General features: G+C 43.9%; 1 protein-coding gene across 2 annotated transcripts; it reads right to left on the bottom strand.

The window, feature by feature from the left end:
- Positions 1-538: 538 nt before the first annotated feature.
- Positions 539-6,475, bottom strand: LOC122047825 (protein ALTERED PHOSPHATE STARVATION RESPONSE 1-like). 2 transcript variants are annotated; one of them, XM_042609326.1, is made up of 6 exons: positions 6,227-6,475; positions 3,745-4,890; positions 3,370-3,444; positions 2,887-3,098; positions 1,681-1,904; positions 539-1,550 (listed from the first exon to the last, which is right to left on the bottom strand). In XM_042609326.1, the coding sequence occupies exons 2-6, from the start codon at positions 4,862-4,864 to the stop codon at positions 875-877; spliced, it is 2,307 nt and encodes a 768-aa protein (XP_042465260.1). In that variant the 5' UTR covers positions 4,865-4,890; positions 6,227-6,475; the 3' UTR covers positions 539-874. The 2 variants fall into 2 exon arrangements, with proteins under 2 accessions (XP_042465260.1, XP_042465261.1); XM_042609327.1 differs by lacking the exon at positions 6,227-6,475 and having other exon boundaries at positions 3,745-4,695; positions 4,773-4,890.
- Between the last annotated feature and the right edge of the window lie 14,439 nt (positions 6,476-20,914).

Consider the following 20,914-nt stretch of genomic DNA (forward strand, 5'->3'; position numbering starts at 1 on the left):
GCAGAGATAATGATATTAAAATGGATGTACGAACATATAATGAGGGACATAATAAGAAATGAAAATATTAAAGTGAAAGTCAGAGTTACAACTATTGAAGGAAAACTCCGAAATGCGTTTAAGATAATATAGACATGAATTTAGACGACAAATAAATGCTTCAATTAGACGATGTAAAAGTATGACAAATATGCACATCAAACGAGGAAGATAAAAAAGACTTGATTAGTAATAATAAAACAAGATAAAATTTATTTAAATATAAATGATGAAACATAGAAGGATCCATGTAGCCAACCCCGTCTAATGGGATAAAACTTAGTAGTTGATGTTGTAGAGATCTCGTTTGCTTTATGTAACATCTGGAGCATGATCACAATGTGATAAGGATATCACCATAGGATAAGCGAGGTGGTGTTTACAACTGTAACTATAATGTTCTTCTATAAATGATAATCAATGGAACATACAACACAAAATGCCAACAATTAGATTATATGACAATAGGAAGCAAAAGAAGAAGAAAATAAGATAAGTATACATGAGAAACAAAATTATTTTAGATTTGAGAATTCGTCGAGCAAAATATAAGGTAAAATTCACAGTTTGCCTTTCTGAACTCTCACAACAGTGCTCTCTCTATTATGTGTTGACAAAAAAAAAAGAAAGAGAGATTTTATTTTTATTTTGCAAACTAAGGTAAAATGTAATATTCTAAGCTATAAGGCAACAGAATAAAAAGGTAAACAAATAGTCGAAGGCAAAATAAACTTGCTATATACTTGAAGGCATCAGACTACCAATTAACTTATTTAAAGAATTAATTACCAATGACGCTTCTCCAAAGGATTTGTGCAGCTTGCTCCTACCAACTTCACGATCTAAACTGACTACTTTCGTAATTATCTCGAGCCAGCTTGACTGAGGTTTGTAGTTCTTCATACTTTGTAACTGACAACTCTGCAAAAGTCTTCAGCCTATCTAGGAAGATTGTGAGAGCTGATTGTAGTTGATCATAGTTTAGATTCCAATCGACGGAGGATGGATTTGAGTGATTATTTTCTCTGAATCTGTTTTGTACTGCCTTGTGTGGTAACGAGAAGGATGACTTTGAAGTACCATGACTCTCTTGGCTAGGCAAGAAATGCGAGATCACGTTCACAAGATCTTTTATTGAAGAGACCACTTCTTTGACAGGAAGATCTGGTAGCAGAAGCAACCAATTTTTGCAAGTCACAAAGATTGGCGGAGGTGTGTATCGTGTTGGAGAGAACTGTTGGCGCCTCCTCCTGGATGACCTGCTATGTTTTAGTGAGTAGTCGATGCACTGGTGTAGCCAACCATTGATGGCAGTAAGGTATGCTTTGTGTGCTGACATCCACTGTGTGAAATTTGAACTCAAAGAATTCCATTCATGCACAAGAATCATAGCATGGTGTTGTGGTTCCGATCGAACTGAAATTTTGGTGGTTCCATTGTTGTTAGCTAATAATAGAATGTCGTATTGGCGGCCATGATAGTCGAGCATCATTCTCCACATTCTTATTAAGCTGCAAAAATAACATATAAAGTCAACCAAACGAATGAGGAACCACCTACATAAAATAGGAGGTTCATATATATTGGGTGAAAGTTTAGGCATAGAGAATACAAAATTGACGAGATAATAGGAAATCATACCCTCCAATTAACTCCTCCAGCTGTGGTTGAAGCTCCTTATCCCTTATTTCCTCGATTTTCTTTGATATTGAATCGATTCTCTGGATAGCAACACGAATTCTTGAGTGAAGGTCCTTAACGGAAGAACGGATTTTATCAATTTTTATTGGATTATCTTCTACAGACTCTTTATGTCTCAACAGCTTACACTTCATGTCATACTCCCTTCGTATGACACCGCTTGCCTGATATGACATAAAATAAAACAAAAAAATTAGATGCTGTATTCAGATAGCAATAAATTAAACACAATAAGCATTATGTTGCAAGAAAAAAGTAGCTGAACTTGGGAGTGGGAGAAACATTGTAGGAAAGCAAAGCAAAAAAAACTTAAAGAGTGATGTTGTAGGGAGTTGCATGAACAAGGTGAACTTCAGAGCAAATATTAAATTCCAGAAACAGAGCAACAGGGATTTGTTTCTGTAGAGAAGGAAAAATTAATACGGAAATCTGTTTTGAACTCTCTTTAAGAAAAATCAACTAACAAAATTGTATTTCTAGATGTGAAGAAAATCATTATGAGTAGCAAAATATGTGGAAAGGAAGGCAGTTATTAACAGTAGATAGCTAATCATTATTCTAATAAGAAAACAATGCAACATTTATCAAGCAAAAATATTCTAGCAGGATGTAGGAAACAATACAAGATACAATCTTGAATAAGACAACAGGACAGTTTAAACAGACATCCATATGATTCCACAATCTTTCCTATGTGGACATATCAATCTGAAAACCAACAAGTGCAAATAACAATAATGCATTTGAAGTTTGTCCAGGTCCTTGTATGCATTGAATTATATACTAAAGAAGTATATGGTATTCCACCTATAAACATATGATGAGAAACATATATATGCATAGTGCATACCAAGATTCTGACAGAAGTTAGAAAGCACTAGCAGCACACTGTCAATATAACTTAGTGATTGCAGGAAGAAAATGTATCCATATGGTAACTGACAATGTTGCACTTAGAACTAATTAGAAACTACAGAAATATAAAATTGTTATTCTGTGCTAACTACTGTAGAAATGTTCTTCAGTGATCAGGAGCAGCAATTTAGCTTCTACACATTGTCAGTATTCGAAGTTTAACTGCCTACATAGCCAATTAAGATAGGCTGAAAACAAATAATAAAGTATATAGTTCGAGCAACAGCCAACCTTGACTTCATCATAAAGCTTTCTCTCCCATGCATATAACCTATCTAATGTCGAGGCATGGCTACCTGAATTCATGTATGAATGGAAGATATTGCTTCCCAGCTCATCAATATCATTGCTCACTGTAGGGCCAACAAATTTCCTAGATGATGAGGAGAGTGATGACATTGACCTAGGCCATGTTATGTACTTCATATCATTTTCAGCAGCAACTGCAATGCAAACTCAAGATGTTAGAAATTGTATCGTTTGCGAAATTTTCTTTACAAGCTCAAAACAAGAAATCCAACAGCTAAAGAACTTATTGTTCTAAACCACATTTAAAATTATAGTTCACCAATTCTGCCTGCTTTGGAACAAACAAGATAATTACTAGAAAGGTTGATTTATTCAATGTAAAATAAATTTAAACTTACATGAGGTGAAAAATATCAAACAAAAAGTATAAAAACACAAGAAAGTGAAGTAGAGTCATGAACCTACTTGGACGATGAGGTGCTTCTTCTGTACAACAAGTGAAACAGGTTGTGAGGAATACAGATGCCTTTGATTTGTAAGCTGCATATAAAAACATATCAAAAATTTTACTTTTCAATTAAGATGGAGAAGATGCCATTTAAAAAGAACTCAAATGGCACACACAGGATTTATATATTTTTTAGTAATTTTGTGCCAAGATAAAGAATAAACCAACTAAAGGAGTAACCAAGCTACAAAGATACTAGTTATACTTAAGGAATGACCTTCAAAACTTAAATGTACGAGCAGATTGAAATTGCATGTCAACCAAAGTTCTAGCAATGGTTGAAGTGTTGTTTTCATGTGTAAAAGCAAACTTTGACTTATTAATTGTATTACCTCTTTCTTTCGGAACTAGAGGCCGAAACTGCATTTTGTTTGCCTCCAGCATCCTAGGAACTTCAGTTCCAGATTCAGAAGCTTTCAGAAATAGCTCTTCAATTTCTTTTATGCATGTCACAAAATCTCTCGTCTCATGATTAGTTTCTGGTTCAGACTTTGTGGTCTTCCCATTAATAGGAAACACAGCCACATGAGGTGCTGTTTTTGTCGGGGTTGTTTCAGGAGTTTCATAAGTCTCAGATATACCATTTGTGTGCTTCACATTGTCCCCATCCTGATGATTAGCTTTGGAAACAATGTCTTTTGTAGGCTGTATGACTGGAAACTCACTTCTTAATTGTTGTTCCAAAATGACATTTCTGTTTTTGTAAATTTGTACCAAGGGTTCTTTGGTTGGTTGATCAAAATCATCTTCTGACTCTAGGTCATTTTTTTCATTTGTAGAAGCTCTGTCTCCATCTTCTTCCAGTATGTCCTCCTCTTCCTTTAGATGTCTAATTTCATCAGCATTATCAAAACCATGATTTAATCCTCCCCCACTTTTATAGGAAAGTTGGCTGTCGGTGGGATGGAAAAGACCAAAATAATCCCATGGTTGTGCTGCAGGAGGTGTTGGTGGATATTCAAAGGATGAAGTTTCATCACGCTCCAAGACGATGTGCTTTGGAGTATCAATCGAAGACTCTAGAGTGACTGTTACTGAAGTAGGAAGTTTCTCCTTGACTGTCAAATCAGAAGTTTTTCCTGATTTCATATGGTTTATTTGAATGCGTCCAGATGAGGAGGGAGAAGGAACTGGAGAAAATGATTTGGTTGTCTCCAAACGTTGTGAAATAGACGGAGATGAGTTAGAGAAGTGGGAAACTGACTTTTCAGTTAAAGCAAGAAGCTCAGGTGTTGCTGCTGCTGTTGGTGTATAAATGGAAGATTCAGCAGGGAATTCAGGCTCTACAAATTTTCTTAGTTCAATTCCCGTAGTTCGGAGGGACTGCACATAAGAAAAATGAGAATCGGCAAGTAAACACCTTTCATCTATAGCATGTCTTACAAATCGTTTCCTTTCTCTGCACAATACAAGGGCTTTCTCTTCTTCAATCTTTGAGTTGGCAACCCCCATTGGTTCGAGCACCAGTGACTTAGTACCTATTTCCCAATATGTAATAAATTAGCTATAAGTCTACAAAATATGTTCAAACTGTGTAAAAGAAGAGCATTGTTGATTTAAAACAACGAATGATGAAAGAGTACAACTTATATAATTATTCAAGACTCTCTCCACTTAAGCAATAATGAATAACAAATGATTCATATACATTAAAATCATCAAAATCCGACTATACAGTTGTCATTTGAATAAATTTACTAATTAACGGTCCAAGAACTATTGGATCTGACAATTTTTTCCTACCGCATGACATTTGAGACCCCTTTGTGAGAGCCAAAAGAAATTTCTTAATCATAATCACCTCCTTTATACTTGAATCAAAAGCTAATCATTAGAACCATGCTTTATCATGATAATTACAATAAGAAATTCATCAAGCCATGTTAGTCCCAACTTTTTGCGGACAGCTATATGAATTTAATTTCTCTAGTAAATTTTAAGAAAGAATATATTAATAGTGATATTTAGAGCTATTAAAACACTTTTGGTTATGTTATCTAAACTTTCCTTTGGTCCCTCTCTGCGCTTCACAACTTCAACCTTAATCAATTCAACTAATGTAATTATAGAATATATATCAGCCGTCTTTACACATGTTCATAGAAAAAAAATAAGTAAAATGAGAACAAGAACAATGTATATAATTTTTTTTTAAAAAATGCCCCTAAATAAGCACAATCAATGGTGTCATATAGGATAAAAATGTGAACCGCCTCTTATGGAATTTGCCTGACGTGCTGAACCCAAAGCTTGAACAAAGAAAGCAATTCCAGAAGTTTCTCACGAACAAACAAGCTTCACCCATTTGATATATTTTGTCACCAGTCTAAACGAATGTGAATTGCATGAATTAACTATCTGGACGGTCCTAAGCTCAAAAATAAAAAACCCAAACAATAAACACGGCTTCAGATCATTGATCAAAACACATGCTGACCCAGTAGAATGTGGCCTCAAATTCAGGACATGAAATTATCTGATGGACTTGCAACTTTCTTAACCTAGCAAACAGATTGTAAAATTTTGTCTCATGAGACAAAATTAGGCATGACGATGAATCCAGAATAAGAAGAAGAGGACGCAGATTTCAACTTGAAATCCTAAAGAAAGTCGGCGTAACGTTACAAAAATCCAATTTTTTCAGTAAATAAAAACTAATTAACAGAAGACGAACTTAAACTCCAAAAGGCAGAGCACTCCTTTGTCCCTTTTCAAGCAAAAGAAAGATCGAGAAAGCCGTAACCGACTGACTCAAACACACCAAAAAACTTGCAACAAGGCCGTAATTACAGAAATCATGAAAATTCAGAGCACCTGAGACCGAACGGCTGAACTAAAGGTTTCGCCGCAGGCGGGATCTCGTCCGGCAACTCATCAAATCAAGGCGGTGAGCAATCTTCGAGTCAGGAGGAACTGACGCGAGAAACGAGAAGAAAATCTCCGTGATGAAAAGAGAGGATGTGAGCAGAGCGAAGAGGAGAGGACAGCAGAGACCGCGGAGCTCCCGCGCCACCCTCTTCGTCGTAGAAATTGGGATCGGAATTGGAATCGGAAAAAGATACGAGAAGACGAATTAAACTAGAACAGCCGCATGACTTGTATTGACTTTGCAGCCCTAATTGACAAATATGCCCCTTCATAAAATGATAAATACGAATTTAACATCAGCATTTATATAGATATATATATAAAAAGTAATTATAAAGTAATTTTTAAAGAAAGTAGCATTTTAACTTTAATTCATTTATCTTCTATTTTTATTATCTTTACATTCTATTTTCAAAAAATATATATATTAAAAAGACGTTGCACTGTATTTTCATAAATTTACTTTTTATTTTAATATCATAATTATATAAACAATTTAGATCAATTGCTCTATATTTAAAATAATTATTTTATTTTTAAAAAATATATAATAATATTAAAACTATTTTGAGTTTTTGACCAAGTTAAATATATTATTTTAAGATAATCTATATGTGATAATTTTAACTAAATTAGAGTAATTTAATTCTATATTGTAATAGTTATAGTCATGATATTACAATAATAATATTTTTAGAATGATCTTTTACTATAATGGAAATAAAGAATATCCTTTTTTTTTTACTTTTCCTAATATTATACCAATCGCAAAGTCTCGACTTCTCGAAATTTTATCCTTTTTTTACTGAGAGCTGATAGAAAAGTTTGATTAACTATGTTTACTTTAGATTATGGATGAGGAAAAGAAAGGAATCAATAATAGAAAATTATCTTTGGAGGAAGTGAAAAGAAAAGATAAATAAATCTTTTTCTTTACATACTTGTTTACCTTGATAGAGGAAGGTGAATATTTAAGAGAAAAAATTAAGTAGTTGCGTGGAAGCTTCCGTCGATGGGGTGGGGTTTATAAATTTAATCCAAAAGGGTGCTTTATAAAAGGGCAAAATTTAAGGTGGGGGCAGAGAGTGAAAGCAGGGGTGTCCGTTAATCCGACCTGAGTTAGATCCAAAAATATAAAATTTGGGTGGGAGATTTTCAAATTCAGGCTAGTTTAGATTGGAGGATTTTTGAATTAGAGATTTTTAAATCGGATTCGAGTTGATTTAAATTAATGATTGACTCGAATTCACTAGATTGATCTAAATTTAAGCTTTAATAGATTTTTTAGATTAAATTAAATTTAATTTTAAAAATTAAAATATTTTTATATGAAAAAAATTTAACCCAATCTGAATCCGATCTAACTCATGTGAGACACTCCTAAGTGAAAGTAACAAAGAGTTTGAATTTTAAATTGAGAAAAATAAATAAATAAATATTCAATATAAAAATATGTCCATAAATCCTTCCACTAGTGTTTGCTTAGGAAGTAAGCGATGGCTAGCTTTGGTGATGTGTGGAATATGCCTTCTGACCGAAAACAGAATTTTAAAAGTTGGATAAGTTTCTTACCTAACAAATTGCTCACACGTGTGGCATAATGATTAAGCATTTAAAGAGACTTTTGTATGCATGATTTATACTCTGAATTTACCTGATAAATAAATTAAGAAAGATTATTTATTTAATATTAAAAATATATGAGGATCACAAAAGGTAAATACGTTCGCCCCCAGTATCCCGTCAATCCGTCCCAAGGCTAACACGAAGGAAGTAAATCATGGACGACTACTAATCTTTGGAACAATGACTAACATATAGGAAGATATTTACCTATATTAAAAATATATGATGAAGCTTGCGATCGTAGTGAAATCACAACCATCTAGTACTTTTAATTAACTATTTCCCTGTGATTATGAAATTGTTATTAAAATTAGACTACTATCACTATTGTAAAATAATAATTAGACCATGACCTAATCGGGCCGATAATCATATATGATAGATTTACCGCATGAGACAAGAGTTGAATCATGATAAAAATTGTAAAAAAAAAAAAAGTACTCTTCCACATGGAGTCTGCTCAATACTTGATTTATCTATCTGTATCTAATTGTGGGGTCGACAATACTGATTGCTCAGGATAAACGATATTACTTTTTTGTAACACAAATAGTAGTGTTATCGCCCTTACAAATATAGCCGAGTTGGTATTTGGATGGTAGATTGTCACATGAGAGCAGAGATCGAATCTCCGAACGAACAATCCCTTAGAAAATAAAATTTATTCCATCTAAAGAAACTACTCGGTTATTGTGATTTACTCCTTTTATTTCGCTATGGGGAAGGTGATAAGTGGGTACTTGGGGTGAGCGAGTCACCTTTTGCCACATGAATAATGTTAGATCAGATAGGCTAGCTAAAAGAAGGTGAATAACCCTGCATGCGAAGTTAACACTTCTCTTGCTTTCGAATTCAGCAAGGAACACATATTAATTAATCAAAATAAATAACATAAAAATGAAGTAAGAGACTAGAAATTTACTCGGTTTACAATCGGGGAACTCGCAAGGAACACACATTAATTAATCAAAATAAATAATATAAAAATAAAAGTAATAGATTAGAAATTTACTTAGTTTATAATCAGGGAGATTGCTAATCTAAAGTAGTGAAAGTACACTAAAAATCTCCTTCATTGAAGGCAGAGTAACCTCTTACAATAATTAATAGTACATACTTAAAATAGAATTAAGAATTGAAAGTATAAGTGTCCTCCCTTGAATCTCAAGCATCAAGATCTATTTATAGTCACTGTTCTCGATGTGATCGTTTGCTAACATAGTACTTTCGAGCACTTGGAAGTAATCTAGATGCTTGGACTTCATCGAGGTTAAACCACTTGGCAACATTTTAGCCAATAACTCTAAATGACTTTTCCCCATCTAGGCGCCTGGAGTCCACTTAGCAATGGGTCTTTTGACATGGCCACCCAGTCCAAGTGCCTGGAACAATCTAGGTGCCTACAATGGTCAACTTCCAAGTTGACCATTCTTTGACCTTCGTTCGCCTGGGTGATTGTTCGGTCATCTAGAGTTGAGTTCATTTAAACTCAACTCTAATGTTCTCCTTGAGCAGTCTTTTTCCCGGTTTCTCGTCCCTCGGATGGGTCGCACACATCCTTCTCGTCCACCGGTGTACTCTTCCACAGCTCTCATCATCCCTCGGATGCACCAAATCCATCAACTTTCTCCTCGTGTCATCTTTCTCGCTCACTGCGTCCTCTCGCTCGACTTGTTATGTTCTTAAACTCATGTACACTTAGACACAAAGTATCAAAACTACACAAGACCTAACTTAACATTGTTGATCATATCAAAAACTATCACGGAGTACTTACAAATAATAGTGTTGTCAAACAAGCCAATCCATGGCGGGGCGAGCCGACCACTAAAAAATTGTCATATCGGGGGACAACCAGTCTACAATCATGATGGATTGGAAAATCCATAACCTAAGATGGGTTGAAGGCTACGGGTTAGGCGACCAATCCACGAGCCTACCAAAATATTTGAAAAATATATAGAAAAGTTAAAAATTATTATGAATTAGGTGGTTCAAACCCATTTAATTTTAAATTTTAGAAAAAAAATTCTTAACTGGCGAGCTAACCCAAGCCACCTCGAGCTGACCTGCATGAGTCACCCGTCTTAAAATGAGTTGATAAAATTTCAACTCAATTTACTTAAATTGTTTGACGGGACAAATCAATCCAATATACCCAACACAAATTGACGACTCTAATAAATAGATCGCTACCTGCCTTTAAGGACATAGCCGAGTTGGTACTTGGATAATAAATTATCACCTGAGAGTAGGAATCGATGAAATAATCCCTTGGAAAATAAAATCTCTCCCCCTATATCTACTCTCTCCATTTCACTATAAGACCAATGGTAAAAAATGTTCAGGGTGAGCCAATCATTTTTTATGGTATAACGACGGGAACACTATCCCTCAAAAAATCGTAAAATGGGTATAACAATATATATATATATATATATATATATATATATATATATATATGATCCGACGGCAAGAATGGGGGACCCACTTCCTGAAGGGTCCCAGCCTGAGGACAGATGGAGGGCTGACTAAGCGGGTAATGGCCGCGCCGAGCAGTTGAGCAGGTCCGAGCGAAGCCACAGATAACCCAGCCATGGGCTTGGGTTTCCGACGCCAAGGCGGGAAGACTGAATGGCCGAGCGGGTGTCTGCCCGGCTGGGACCGAAGGGCCGAGCGGGTGGTCCGCTCGTCCAGGATAAGGGCGAGGATACATAGTCGAGCGGCCTATTCGTTCGGCTCGGGATATGGGATGTCAGCAAAGGCATGTCTGATGATTATGCCGTACACAAGATTGCACGATGGAGGATCTCGCCGTCACATCATGGAGAGGTTGATACAGTAGCGGTATGGCCTTATGGATGCCCTTCTGACAAACCCATACCTGGGCATGGTCGAAAGCAGGTGGTTGCTTTGATTGGCGCGCCCAGGCTCCTTCGAGAGGTCTATATAAGGCCTCCATTTCTTCACCGGAGGTACGCTGGTTTTGAATCTCTGAAGCAACCTCTTTGTTATTCCTCGCCTGACTTGAGCGTCGGATGGCCGTCGCCGGGACACCCCTCCCGGCTCGATTTTGTTGCAGGTCCGCCGGAGCACTCGAGGATCCAGCAGGGAGCGCCACGTCCCCAGCGTCCTTTGACTTCTGATTCGGACAGGATCAATTTGGTGCCATCTGTGGGAACGCACCTGCATCCGAGCAGAGGCAATGGACAAGGCTAGAAGACTACGTACCGTGGCACTCTCACAAGAAGAGTTTGACGCTATAGTTGAGGCGAGGGCGGCCCAGATAGTGGCGCAGCAAAAGGAGAAAGCACAAGCTGAGCGAGCGCAACAGCAAACAACCTCGGCTTCAGCAGGCCGGGCGGCGCAGGTAGATCGCCCGGAATATGTTTCAACGGGAGGGTTCCCTCAGGCTCTCTTCCGTACTTCCCCAGAAATCGCGCCCGCCCACGGGGAGCAAGGATCTTCATCCGATGAGCCTCCCATTCGGGATCATAGGAAGGGCAAAGCTCCCCGAGCGGACGCACCACCCGAGCAGGTTCACCGACAATTCTCAGAAGCCATACATCGAGATCCGTTACCAAAATATTATACACCACCGCCGATCGGAGCTTACAATGGAACGACCGACCCCGACGATCATTTGGGGAAGTTCGACAGCGTCGCCACCTTGCATCAGTGCTCTGATGGCGTAAAGTGCCGGGTATTTCTCACCACTCTATCGGAATTTGCACATAGGTGGTTTCGGAGGTTGCCAGACGGCTCTATCACTAGCTTCCAGGAGTTTCGAACGGCATTCCTTCATCACTTTGCGAGCAGCCGACGTTAACAAAGGACAAGCGTCAGCCTGTTCACCATCAAACAAGAACCAAGAGAATCTCTCCGGGCGTATATACAGCGGTTTAATCAAATAGCGATGGACATCCCCACAGCCACCTCGGAGACGATGGTAAACGCATTCACGCAAGGCCTCGCGGAAGGGGATTTCTTCCGCACGCTCATTCGCAAACCGCCCAGAGACTACGACCACATGCTACACCGGGCGAATGAGTATATAAATGTGGAAGAGGCGGAGGCTGCCCGACGGAAGGGAACTCATGCCGAACGTCCGGCCCAAGCCGAACGAAAGCAACCCGCTGCCCATCAGCCACCAAGAGGACCAAGAGTTGAGGCATCCCGGGCACATCATGCGAAGTCCCCGGTGGTCCAAGAGGTAGCGGCCGAGCGGCCAAGGATGAAGAAAAAGAGGGTATGGACCCCAATGTTTTGCTCTTTCCATAATACTGACTCCCACAACACCCGCAACTGTCGGGGCTTGCCTTCAATCACCCATCCCGTACGACGGGGTGGCCCTCGTCGATCGCCTTCACCCGACCGCCGGCAGCGGCATCAAGAGTCCGATCGGCGAACATATAGGAGATCTCCCGAACAGCGTTTCCCTCCAAGGCATGAAGATCGCTCTCGAAGGTCCAATGAGCGACCTAGGCAGTCCACTCGGGAAGAGGAGAACAGAAACAACACCTCCCGGGGAGAAATCAATATTATTGCGGGTGGACCGACCGGAGGAGATTCACACAGGGCGAGAAAAGCAAGCGCTCGGCAGCTCAGAATCCATGAGGTGGGTTGCAGCCAAGAAAAGGCGAGCGGACCCGAGATCAGTTTCGGGCCCAAGGATCTTGAGGGAGTTGAGGTGCCACATGATGATGCCCTTATCATCAAAGCGGTGATAGCCAACTACACCATCCACCGTATCTTCATTGACACTGGCAGCTCGGTCAACATCATCTTCAGAAAGGCCTTTGATCAACTACAAATCGATCAAGCCGAGCTGCTGCCCATGACAACCCCCCTCTACGGGTTTACGGGCAATGAGGTTCTGCCGGTTGGACAGGTAAGACTGGCTATCTCCTTAGGGGAAGAACCGCTCCGGAGAACGAGGACAACAAACTTTGTGGTGGTCGACTCCCCTTCATCCTACAACGTAATATTGGGGCGACCGGCGTTAAGAGAATTCCGAGCTGTTGTGTCAACGTTCTACCAGAAGATCAAATTCCCGGTCGAGGACAAAATCGGTGAAGTACGAGGAGATCAGTTAGCCGCTCGGAAATGCTATGTGGAAATGGTCCGAGCCGAATCCAGCGCCGCGCGAAAGGCTCCGCGGATCGAGGTACACGCCATAACCGAGAAACCTCCTGCTTTAATTTATGATGAAAAGGAGGAGGTTCAGATCCATCCGAGCCGATCGGAGGCTACAACCTTTATTGCCGCCGACCTGGAGGACGAACAGAAAGAAGAAGTGGTCAAATGCCTCTTAATGAATCATGACGTCTTCGCCTGGTCGACGCATGAGCTGCCTGGTGTCTCCCCCAGCATAGCCCAACATAAGCTTCACGTCCGGCCGGACGCTCGGCCAATAAAACAAAGGAGAAGAGATTTCAGCGCCGAATAGAATATTATCATTCGAGCGGAAGTAGAAAGGCTCTTAGAGGCCGGCCACATACGGGAAGTTCAATTCCCAAGCTGGTTAGCCAATGTGGTGCTCGTCTCCAAGCCGGGCAACAAATGGAGGGTATGCATCGACTTCAGAGATCTAAACAAAGCCTGCCCGAAGGATTTCTACCATTTGCCCCGAATCGACCAGCTCGTAGATTCTATAGTCGGATGCGAGCTTATATGTATGCTGGACGCCTACCAAGGCTATCATCAAGTGCCGCTCGCCCCGGAAGATCAGGAAAAAGTTAGCTTTGTTACACCGGACGGGACGTATTGCTATACGATGATGCTGTTCGGACTGAAGAATGCCGGAGCAACATATCAAAGATTGATGAATAGGGTCTTCCGCGAGCAAATCGGACACAACCTGGAGGTCTATGTAGATGACATCCTCATCAAATCCTTCCGAGCGGCCACTTTATGCAAAGATATGGAAGAAACCTTCCATACACTCAGAAAATATGGGGTCAAGCTAAATCCTCATAAGTGTTTGTTCGGCGCCAAAAGAGGACGTTTCTTGGGCTATATTGTGACTGAACGGGGTATTGAAGCTAATCCTAGCAAGGTGAAGGCTCTTCAGGACATGCCACCGCCCAGAAACATGAGGGAAGTACAGAGGCTGACCGGTCGGATTACAGCGCTATCACGCTTCATCTCCAGGACTGCCGACCGGAGCCTTTCGTTCTTCAAAATCCTCCGCAAAGCTACAAAGTTCCAATGGAATGAAGACTGCGATCGGACCTTTAAAGAACTGAAGACGTACTTAAATTCCCTACCTGTGTTGGCCAAGCCAACTGTCGGCGAGCCGTTGCACATTTATTTATCCTCAACCGAGCATGCTGTGGGATCGGCGTTAGTCCGGTCGGGAGGTAAGGAGCAACCTGTATATTTCCTTAGTCATATCTTGAGAGATGTTGAAACCCGCTATACCGGACTCGAGAAGTTGACCTTTGCTTTGATCCTTGCCGCTCGGAGGTTTCGTCCTTATTTCCTAGCGCACACGATTATCGTCAAGACCAATAGCCCGTTGGGACGAGTGCTTTTAAATCCAGAAGCTTCCGGATGGCTCATCAAATGGACAACCGAGTTAAGCGAATTTGATATCCAATATCAACCCCGTTTGGCTATCAAAGCACAAGCCTTAGCCGATTTCGTGACAGAGGTGCAGGACCCGGAACCTGAAGCTGTGTGGAAAGTGTTCGTGGATGGGTCGTCCACTAGACACGGGAGCGGAATTGGCATAGTTTTGCTGTCCCCACAAGGAGAGCGGATGCAGCTCTCCGTCCGGCTAGATTACCGAGCGACCAACAATGAAGCAGAATATGAAGCCCTTATTGCTGGATTGCAGGCCGCTCAGCACGTTGGAGCCGCCCGGGTCATCCTCTATTCAGATTCCCAGTTGGCCGCTCAGCAAATCTCAGGGATTTTCGAGATAAATAGTACAAGGCTCAAGCTCTACGTGGAGGCTATTGAAAAACTTAAGTCCAACTTTAGGGAGGTGATTATTCAGAAAATCCCCCGGGCGGAGAATCAAGTCGCGGATGAATTGGCCAAGCTGGCAAGCGCGTTATCCCCGGTCGGCTCTCAGAAGCCGATCGAGTAAGTATATTTAGTAGCACATGTCGATCGGATGGAGGGCATCACATACCCGAGCGACTGGAGGACAACTATTGTGGAGTTTTTGCGCTCGGGAGCTACCCCATCCGACCGGGGAGAAGCTCATTTACTGAAGAGAAGGGCTAGTCGATTCACCCTCGTAGGAGATCAACTCTACAAGAAGGTCTTCTCCCGTCCGCTCCTAAAATGCGTCAGCTGGGAAGATGTCGAGTACATCCTTCGAGAAGTGCACCAAGGTTCATGCGGTGGACATCCAGGCGGACGGTCATTAACCAGGAAGATTTTGCTAGCCGGGTATTTTTGGCCAACACTTCAAAAGGATGCTGCCCGGACCGTGGCAAATTGTCTATCCTGTCAGAAGTATCACAGCATGTCCCACCGACCGGCAGAGGAGATGAAAGCATCAACTGTGGCCTACCCGTTCGACCAATGGGGGATGGACATCGTGGGACCCTTCCCCATGGCTACCGGGCAGCGGAAGTTCTTATTGGTGGCGGTCGACTACTTCTCAAAATGGGTAGAAGCTGAGCCACTTGCAAAGATATCCGAGCAGATGGTTAAAAAGTTCATATGGCAAAATATCATCTGCCGCTTTGGCATCCCAAGACGACTCGTCTCCGACAACGGACGTCAATTCACGGGGAAGTTGCTCGGGGAGTGGTGCGAAAGTTATGGCATCGAGCAGCACTTCACATCGGTGGCATACCCCCAGAGTAACGGTCAAGCCGAGGTAACCAACCGAGAGATTCTCAGAATTTTACGGACTCGGCTCGACCATGAAGGAGGCAGCTGGGTAGACGAGCTGCCGGGCGTCCTATGGGCTCTCCGCACGACACCAAAAGAGGGAACGGGCGTCACTCCATTTCACTTGGTATATGGAGGCGAAGCAGTCATCCCGATTGAAGTTGGGGTGGAGTCCGTTCGGGTGCAAAACTATGATGAAGATAACGCCGAACGGAGGAGCATGGAGCTAGACTTGGTCGAAAAGGAAAGAGCTAAAGCGTCCGTACGGCTGATGGCGTACCGGCAACGTATGAGACAGAACTACAACCGGCGCGTGATCCCCAGAGCCTTTCAAGTAGACGACCTAGTTTGGAAGAAAGTTAAGCCGGTCGGAGAGGTCGGCAAGTTGGAAGCTCCCTGGGCAGGACCCTTTGAAGTGGTTGAGAAGCTCCGTTCGGGCGCTTATTACCTCAAGGATGCGGAAGGTCGGATGCTGGACCGGCCCTGGAGTGCAAATCACCTTCAGCCATATAGAGCTGTGTTAGAGGTGCGCTGTTGCTCTATTTTGTGTAAATTCAAAATAGCTGTACTCCTTTTGTTGCAGGAAACAAATTATTCCCAAGGCATTCTGTGTTCATAGCCAAACGGCTGGTTATCCGAAGGCCCCCGAGCCGCTCGGCCGGGAGGTTTATATATGCAAGCTCAGTTAAAGATCGGGAGACGGTCCGGCGTCTATAAACCCTCCGGCCGGGAAACCGGGAGACGGTCCGGCGTCTATAAACCCTCCGGCCGGGAAACCGGGAGACGAGCCAGCGTCTATAAACCCTCCGGCCGGGAAATCAAGAGACGAGCCGGCGTCTATAAACGTCCGAGCGGAAGACCGACGAGCTCCGTCGTTAAAGATCGAGAGCCGCGCCGACCGGCTATAAATATCCGCGCCGACGAGCTCCGTCGTTAAAGATCGAGAGCCGCGCCGACCGGCTATAAATATCCGCGCCGACGAGCTCCGTCGTTAAAGATCGAGAGCCGCGCCGACCGGCTATAAATATCCGCGTCGACGAGCTCCGTCGTTAAAGATCGAGAGCCGCGCCGACCGGCTATAAATATCCGCGCTGACGAGCTCCGTCGTTAAAGATCGAGAGCCGCGCCGATCGGCTATAAATATCCGCGCCGACGAGCTCCGTCGTTAAAAATCGAGAGTCGGTCCGGCGACTATAAATACCCCGGTCGGACGAACGAATATCAGAGAATAAGAAACCGCGGAAACCACAAGTATTAAAACATTTAGGCCCGCTCGGGCGTTGGTCCTTCGATACTTGGCGTTTGTTGAGTTCACACTGGCTAGATATGTGTAAAGCGAGTAGGCCCTCCTGCTCGAATTTTGTTAAGCTGACCGGCCGCGTGACGGAGAACGCTTAAGAGCATGACTAACTCTAAGCATAAACGTTAAGCAAACAGAAGAATATTATGGATAGGAAGACACAAGCGAAGACATAATTACATTAAAAGGGAAGCATGCCGAACGGCAAGTACAAAAAGTTGCGCTAGGCTTAGGAAACGTAAAAACAAGGTACAGACGAGAAACACTCCTCACTCAGGGTCTTCGAAGTTGAAGAAGCCGTCCGGAATGTCGTCTATCATGGCCGCCAGATCGGAGGCGGGAATGTGCATTCCCGCAGGAAGGTGGCCACCCTTCTTCAAGTAGGCCACAGTGACCTTAACGGCCTCGGCAAAGGTCGAAGAGACGTTGTCACCAAATTTCGTGCCAAACCTCTCCGAGCGGAGGTAATCTTGACGTGCAGCAGCCAGACGACTCGGCTCCCCTTCCTTGTAGTTTCTGAACGCCGCCCGGGAGGCAATCAGTGAATCGTGGAGGACTTTCTGATCCACCTCCGCTTTCGTGCGTTCAGCTGAGCGTCCATCCTGTTCGGCAGTTAGTTGGGCTTCCAGCTCTTTAGATCGCTGATCTAGGGCTCGGACTTCAACTTTCATTTTGTCCATATCAGCGATCGCCCGCTTCATCCGGCTGCTGGCGCGCTTCATGTCTTCGTCGCGCTTCTTCACCAGGCCTTCAAGTCGAGCCACCTCCGTAGCCAGGTCGGCGGCCTTCTTCTGTTTGGCCTCACGGGCTTGTTTCTCCCGCTCGGCCGATGGACCCCCCGAGACTTGGAGTTTTTCCATGAGGTCCTCCAGCTCGGCCAGCCGATGGCTAGTGGCGATTTGCTCCGCCCAATGCTGTAAGAGAAATAACAAAATCAGGAACTGAACAGTAACATGGCACAGGAAGAAAAACGAACCTACCTGAGTGGCTTGTTGCATATGATTATCGCCGAGCTGCTTGGGCGTCATGAGGGCTACCCGAATCTGGGCGTCCTCGAAAAGTTTGGCGAGCGACCCGTCAAGGTTATTTCGTGAACGGGGCTCGATGGCCGATCGGCAGACAATAAATATTCCTTCGATGGGAATCGAAGGGTAGTCTTGATGGTCGGGTGGCCGGCCGGCACTTCTTCAGCCGTAGTCGCCTGGCCCGAGGACTCCCCTATGGTTGAAGTTTCGCCCAACCGTCGTAAGCGACGACGAGTCCGTGGAGGAGAGCCAGAGGGTTGTGCGGTGGGCGAGGCCACGGGGGTCCTGATCTGCGACGGCGTGCGATCTGGAGAAGCGATCTCGATCGACGTCTGTGGATCGCCCTCTTGGGTCGGCGGAAGGCTGGAGCCTCTTCGACGTTTCCGCCGAACTTCCAGTGGTGAATCTCACTGGGGACTCCTAAGCCAGGGGAGCAGAGAAGCAGGATCCGCCTCAACCTCCGTGAAGCGGACGGGCAACTCTCTGTGATCGCGCCCCACCTCTCCAGATCCGCCGGCGGCTAGGGATGAGACCCGCCGCGAGTTCTTTTTGGTAGTCTCAATTTCCACGGCCTTGATTTGAGATGATCGGTAGCCTTGAGCGCCACATGACTTCACTGCAGTGGAAAAATTAAAATCGCTTAGATAAAAAGGCGAAGGAGTAAAGAATCCTTACTCATGCGGTAGGGGAGATTGGCCCGAACGGAGATAATCCAAAATGTACAACACCCCTTGAGAAGCAATGGTCGATTTTGTACGCTGACCGGATAACCAGTTTGCCGCATGAAGGTAGGTCGGATTGCTTCTGAATTTGCCGAGCCCTCTCCTGCGTCTGCCATTTGGTTCTGAATGCTGGCCGCTCGGGAAGTCGTATATAGAAGAAGAACTCCTTCCAGTGCTTGTTGGAGGTCGGCATATTCTCAAAAAATTTGAAGCCTATTCTACTTTGGAAAATAAAAGTACCCAACTCGGATTGTTTGGGGTAGAAGAAGTAGTGGAATATTTGGGGGTCGAGTGGGATACTGTGCAGCCTAAAGAGGACGACCACCCCGCTCAGCAGCTTGAAGGAATTCGGCACAAGTTGGCCGAGCGGGATGCGAAAATAATTACAAACTTCCAAAACAAAAGGATGAGTGGGAAATCTAAGGCCGCCCTGGAATTGGTCCAGAAAAAAACAAATGGTACCGATCGGCGGGTTATGAGGCCGGTCGGTCGGGTCGGCTACAACTATTTCATGGTCGTCCGGGATCCCGTACGTCCGAACAAGACGCCGAACGCCCTCTTCATCAAATCAACTCTCCATAGTCATATACCAGGGACCATGAACGTCAACAGCGGGTACGGAAGTGCTCGCCATGACTAAAGTACCAAGAAAAAGAAAGAAGGAAGCCGAAAGAAACTCGGAAACCGAGGACAGATAAAGGTTCGCAAGCAAGGGAACGAAAGGAGTTCCACGCGAAAGGGAAAGGCCGAACGAAAGGAAGGGAGAAGCTTACGGAGGGAAGATGAACGGAGAGGATCACCGGAAAGCCGAAAACCACCAAGAGGCAAGAACTAGGACAGCCGGAATGATGCAGCCGCGGGCACCTTCGACGGAGGACGCGCAATGAAACAGAGAATGCAGTGTAAAGGCGAAGACGAAGGCTTTATGCGAACGAGGCTGGTCGGCCTCGTCCGTCGGATGCAGGTCACGAGATACGAGGTCATCATCTAACCGTCCATTTCAAAGTAATCGGCGTCCCATCGTACGGATCATCACCGCCATGCAAGAAGAGCCACGTGGCGCTCTGTCACCAGGCGCAATTAATGCGCCCATACCGCGCATGCCTCGACTTAATGAAAAGGATTTGCGTGATTTTCGAGAAGATTTAGACAAGTAAACATCCACGTTGAGCGCCAAGACATCCAAAACGAAGAGTCGAGCGGCTGAATTTGGCATAAGGGCCGAACGGCTCAAGGGATATTATAAGCGATGGTAAGTCGACGACCGCCCGCTCGGACACATAGTCCAGTCAGTCGGACTCACTGCCTCCTTCGACTAGACTTGAAGGGAAGGCAAGTGATCCGGCGGTAAGAATGTGGGACCCACTTCCTGAAGGGTCCCAGCTTGAGGACAGATGGAGGGCTGACTAAGCGGGTAATGGCCGCGCCGAGCAGTTGAGCAGGTCCGAGCGAAGCCACAGATAACCCAGCCATGGGCTTGGGTTTCCGACGCCAAGGCGGGAAGACTGAATGGCCGAACGGGTGTCTGCCCGGCTGGGACCGAAGGGCCGAGCGGGTGGTCCGCTCGGCCAGGATAAGGGCGAGGATACAAAGATTAGCCGAGCGGCCTATTCGTTCGGCTCGGGATATGGGATGTCAGCAAAGGCATGTCTGATGATTATGCCGTACATAAGATTGCACGATGGAGGATCTCGCCGTCACATCATGGAGAGGTTGATACAGTAGCGGTATGGCCTTATGGATGCCCTTTTGACAAACTCATACCTGGGCATGGTCGAAAGCAGGTGGTTGCTTTGATTGACGCGTCCAGGCTCCTTCGAGAGGTCTATATAAGGCCTCCATTTCTTCACCGGAGGTACGCTGGTTTTGAATCTCTGAAGCCACCTCTTTGTTATTCCTCGCCTGACTTGAGCGTCGGAGGGCCGTCGCCGGGACACCCCTCCCGGCTCGGTTTTGTTGCAGGTCCGCCGGAGCACTCGAGGATCTAGCAGAGAGCGTCACATCCCCAGTGTCCTTTGACTTCTGATTCAGACAGGATCAATATCCTTCAAATATAATTTAAAAAATATAAAAACTTATAGAGCATCATAAAATAAGTACTTTACTA

Source organism: Zingiber officinale, chromosome 2B (assembly GCF_018446385.1).
Source record: "Zingiber officinale cultivar Zhangliang chromosome 2B, Zo_v1.1, whole genome shotgun sequence".
In the NCBI taxonomy this organism is placed as follows: Eukaryota; Viridiplantae; Streptophyta; class Magnoliopsida; order Zingiberales; family Zingiberaceae; genus Zingiber; species Zingiber officinale.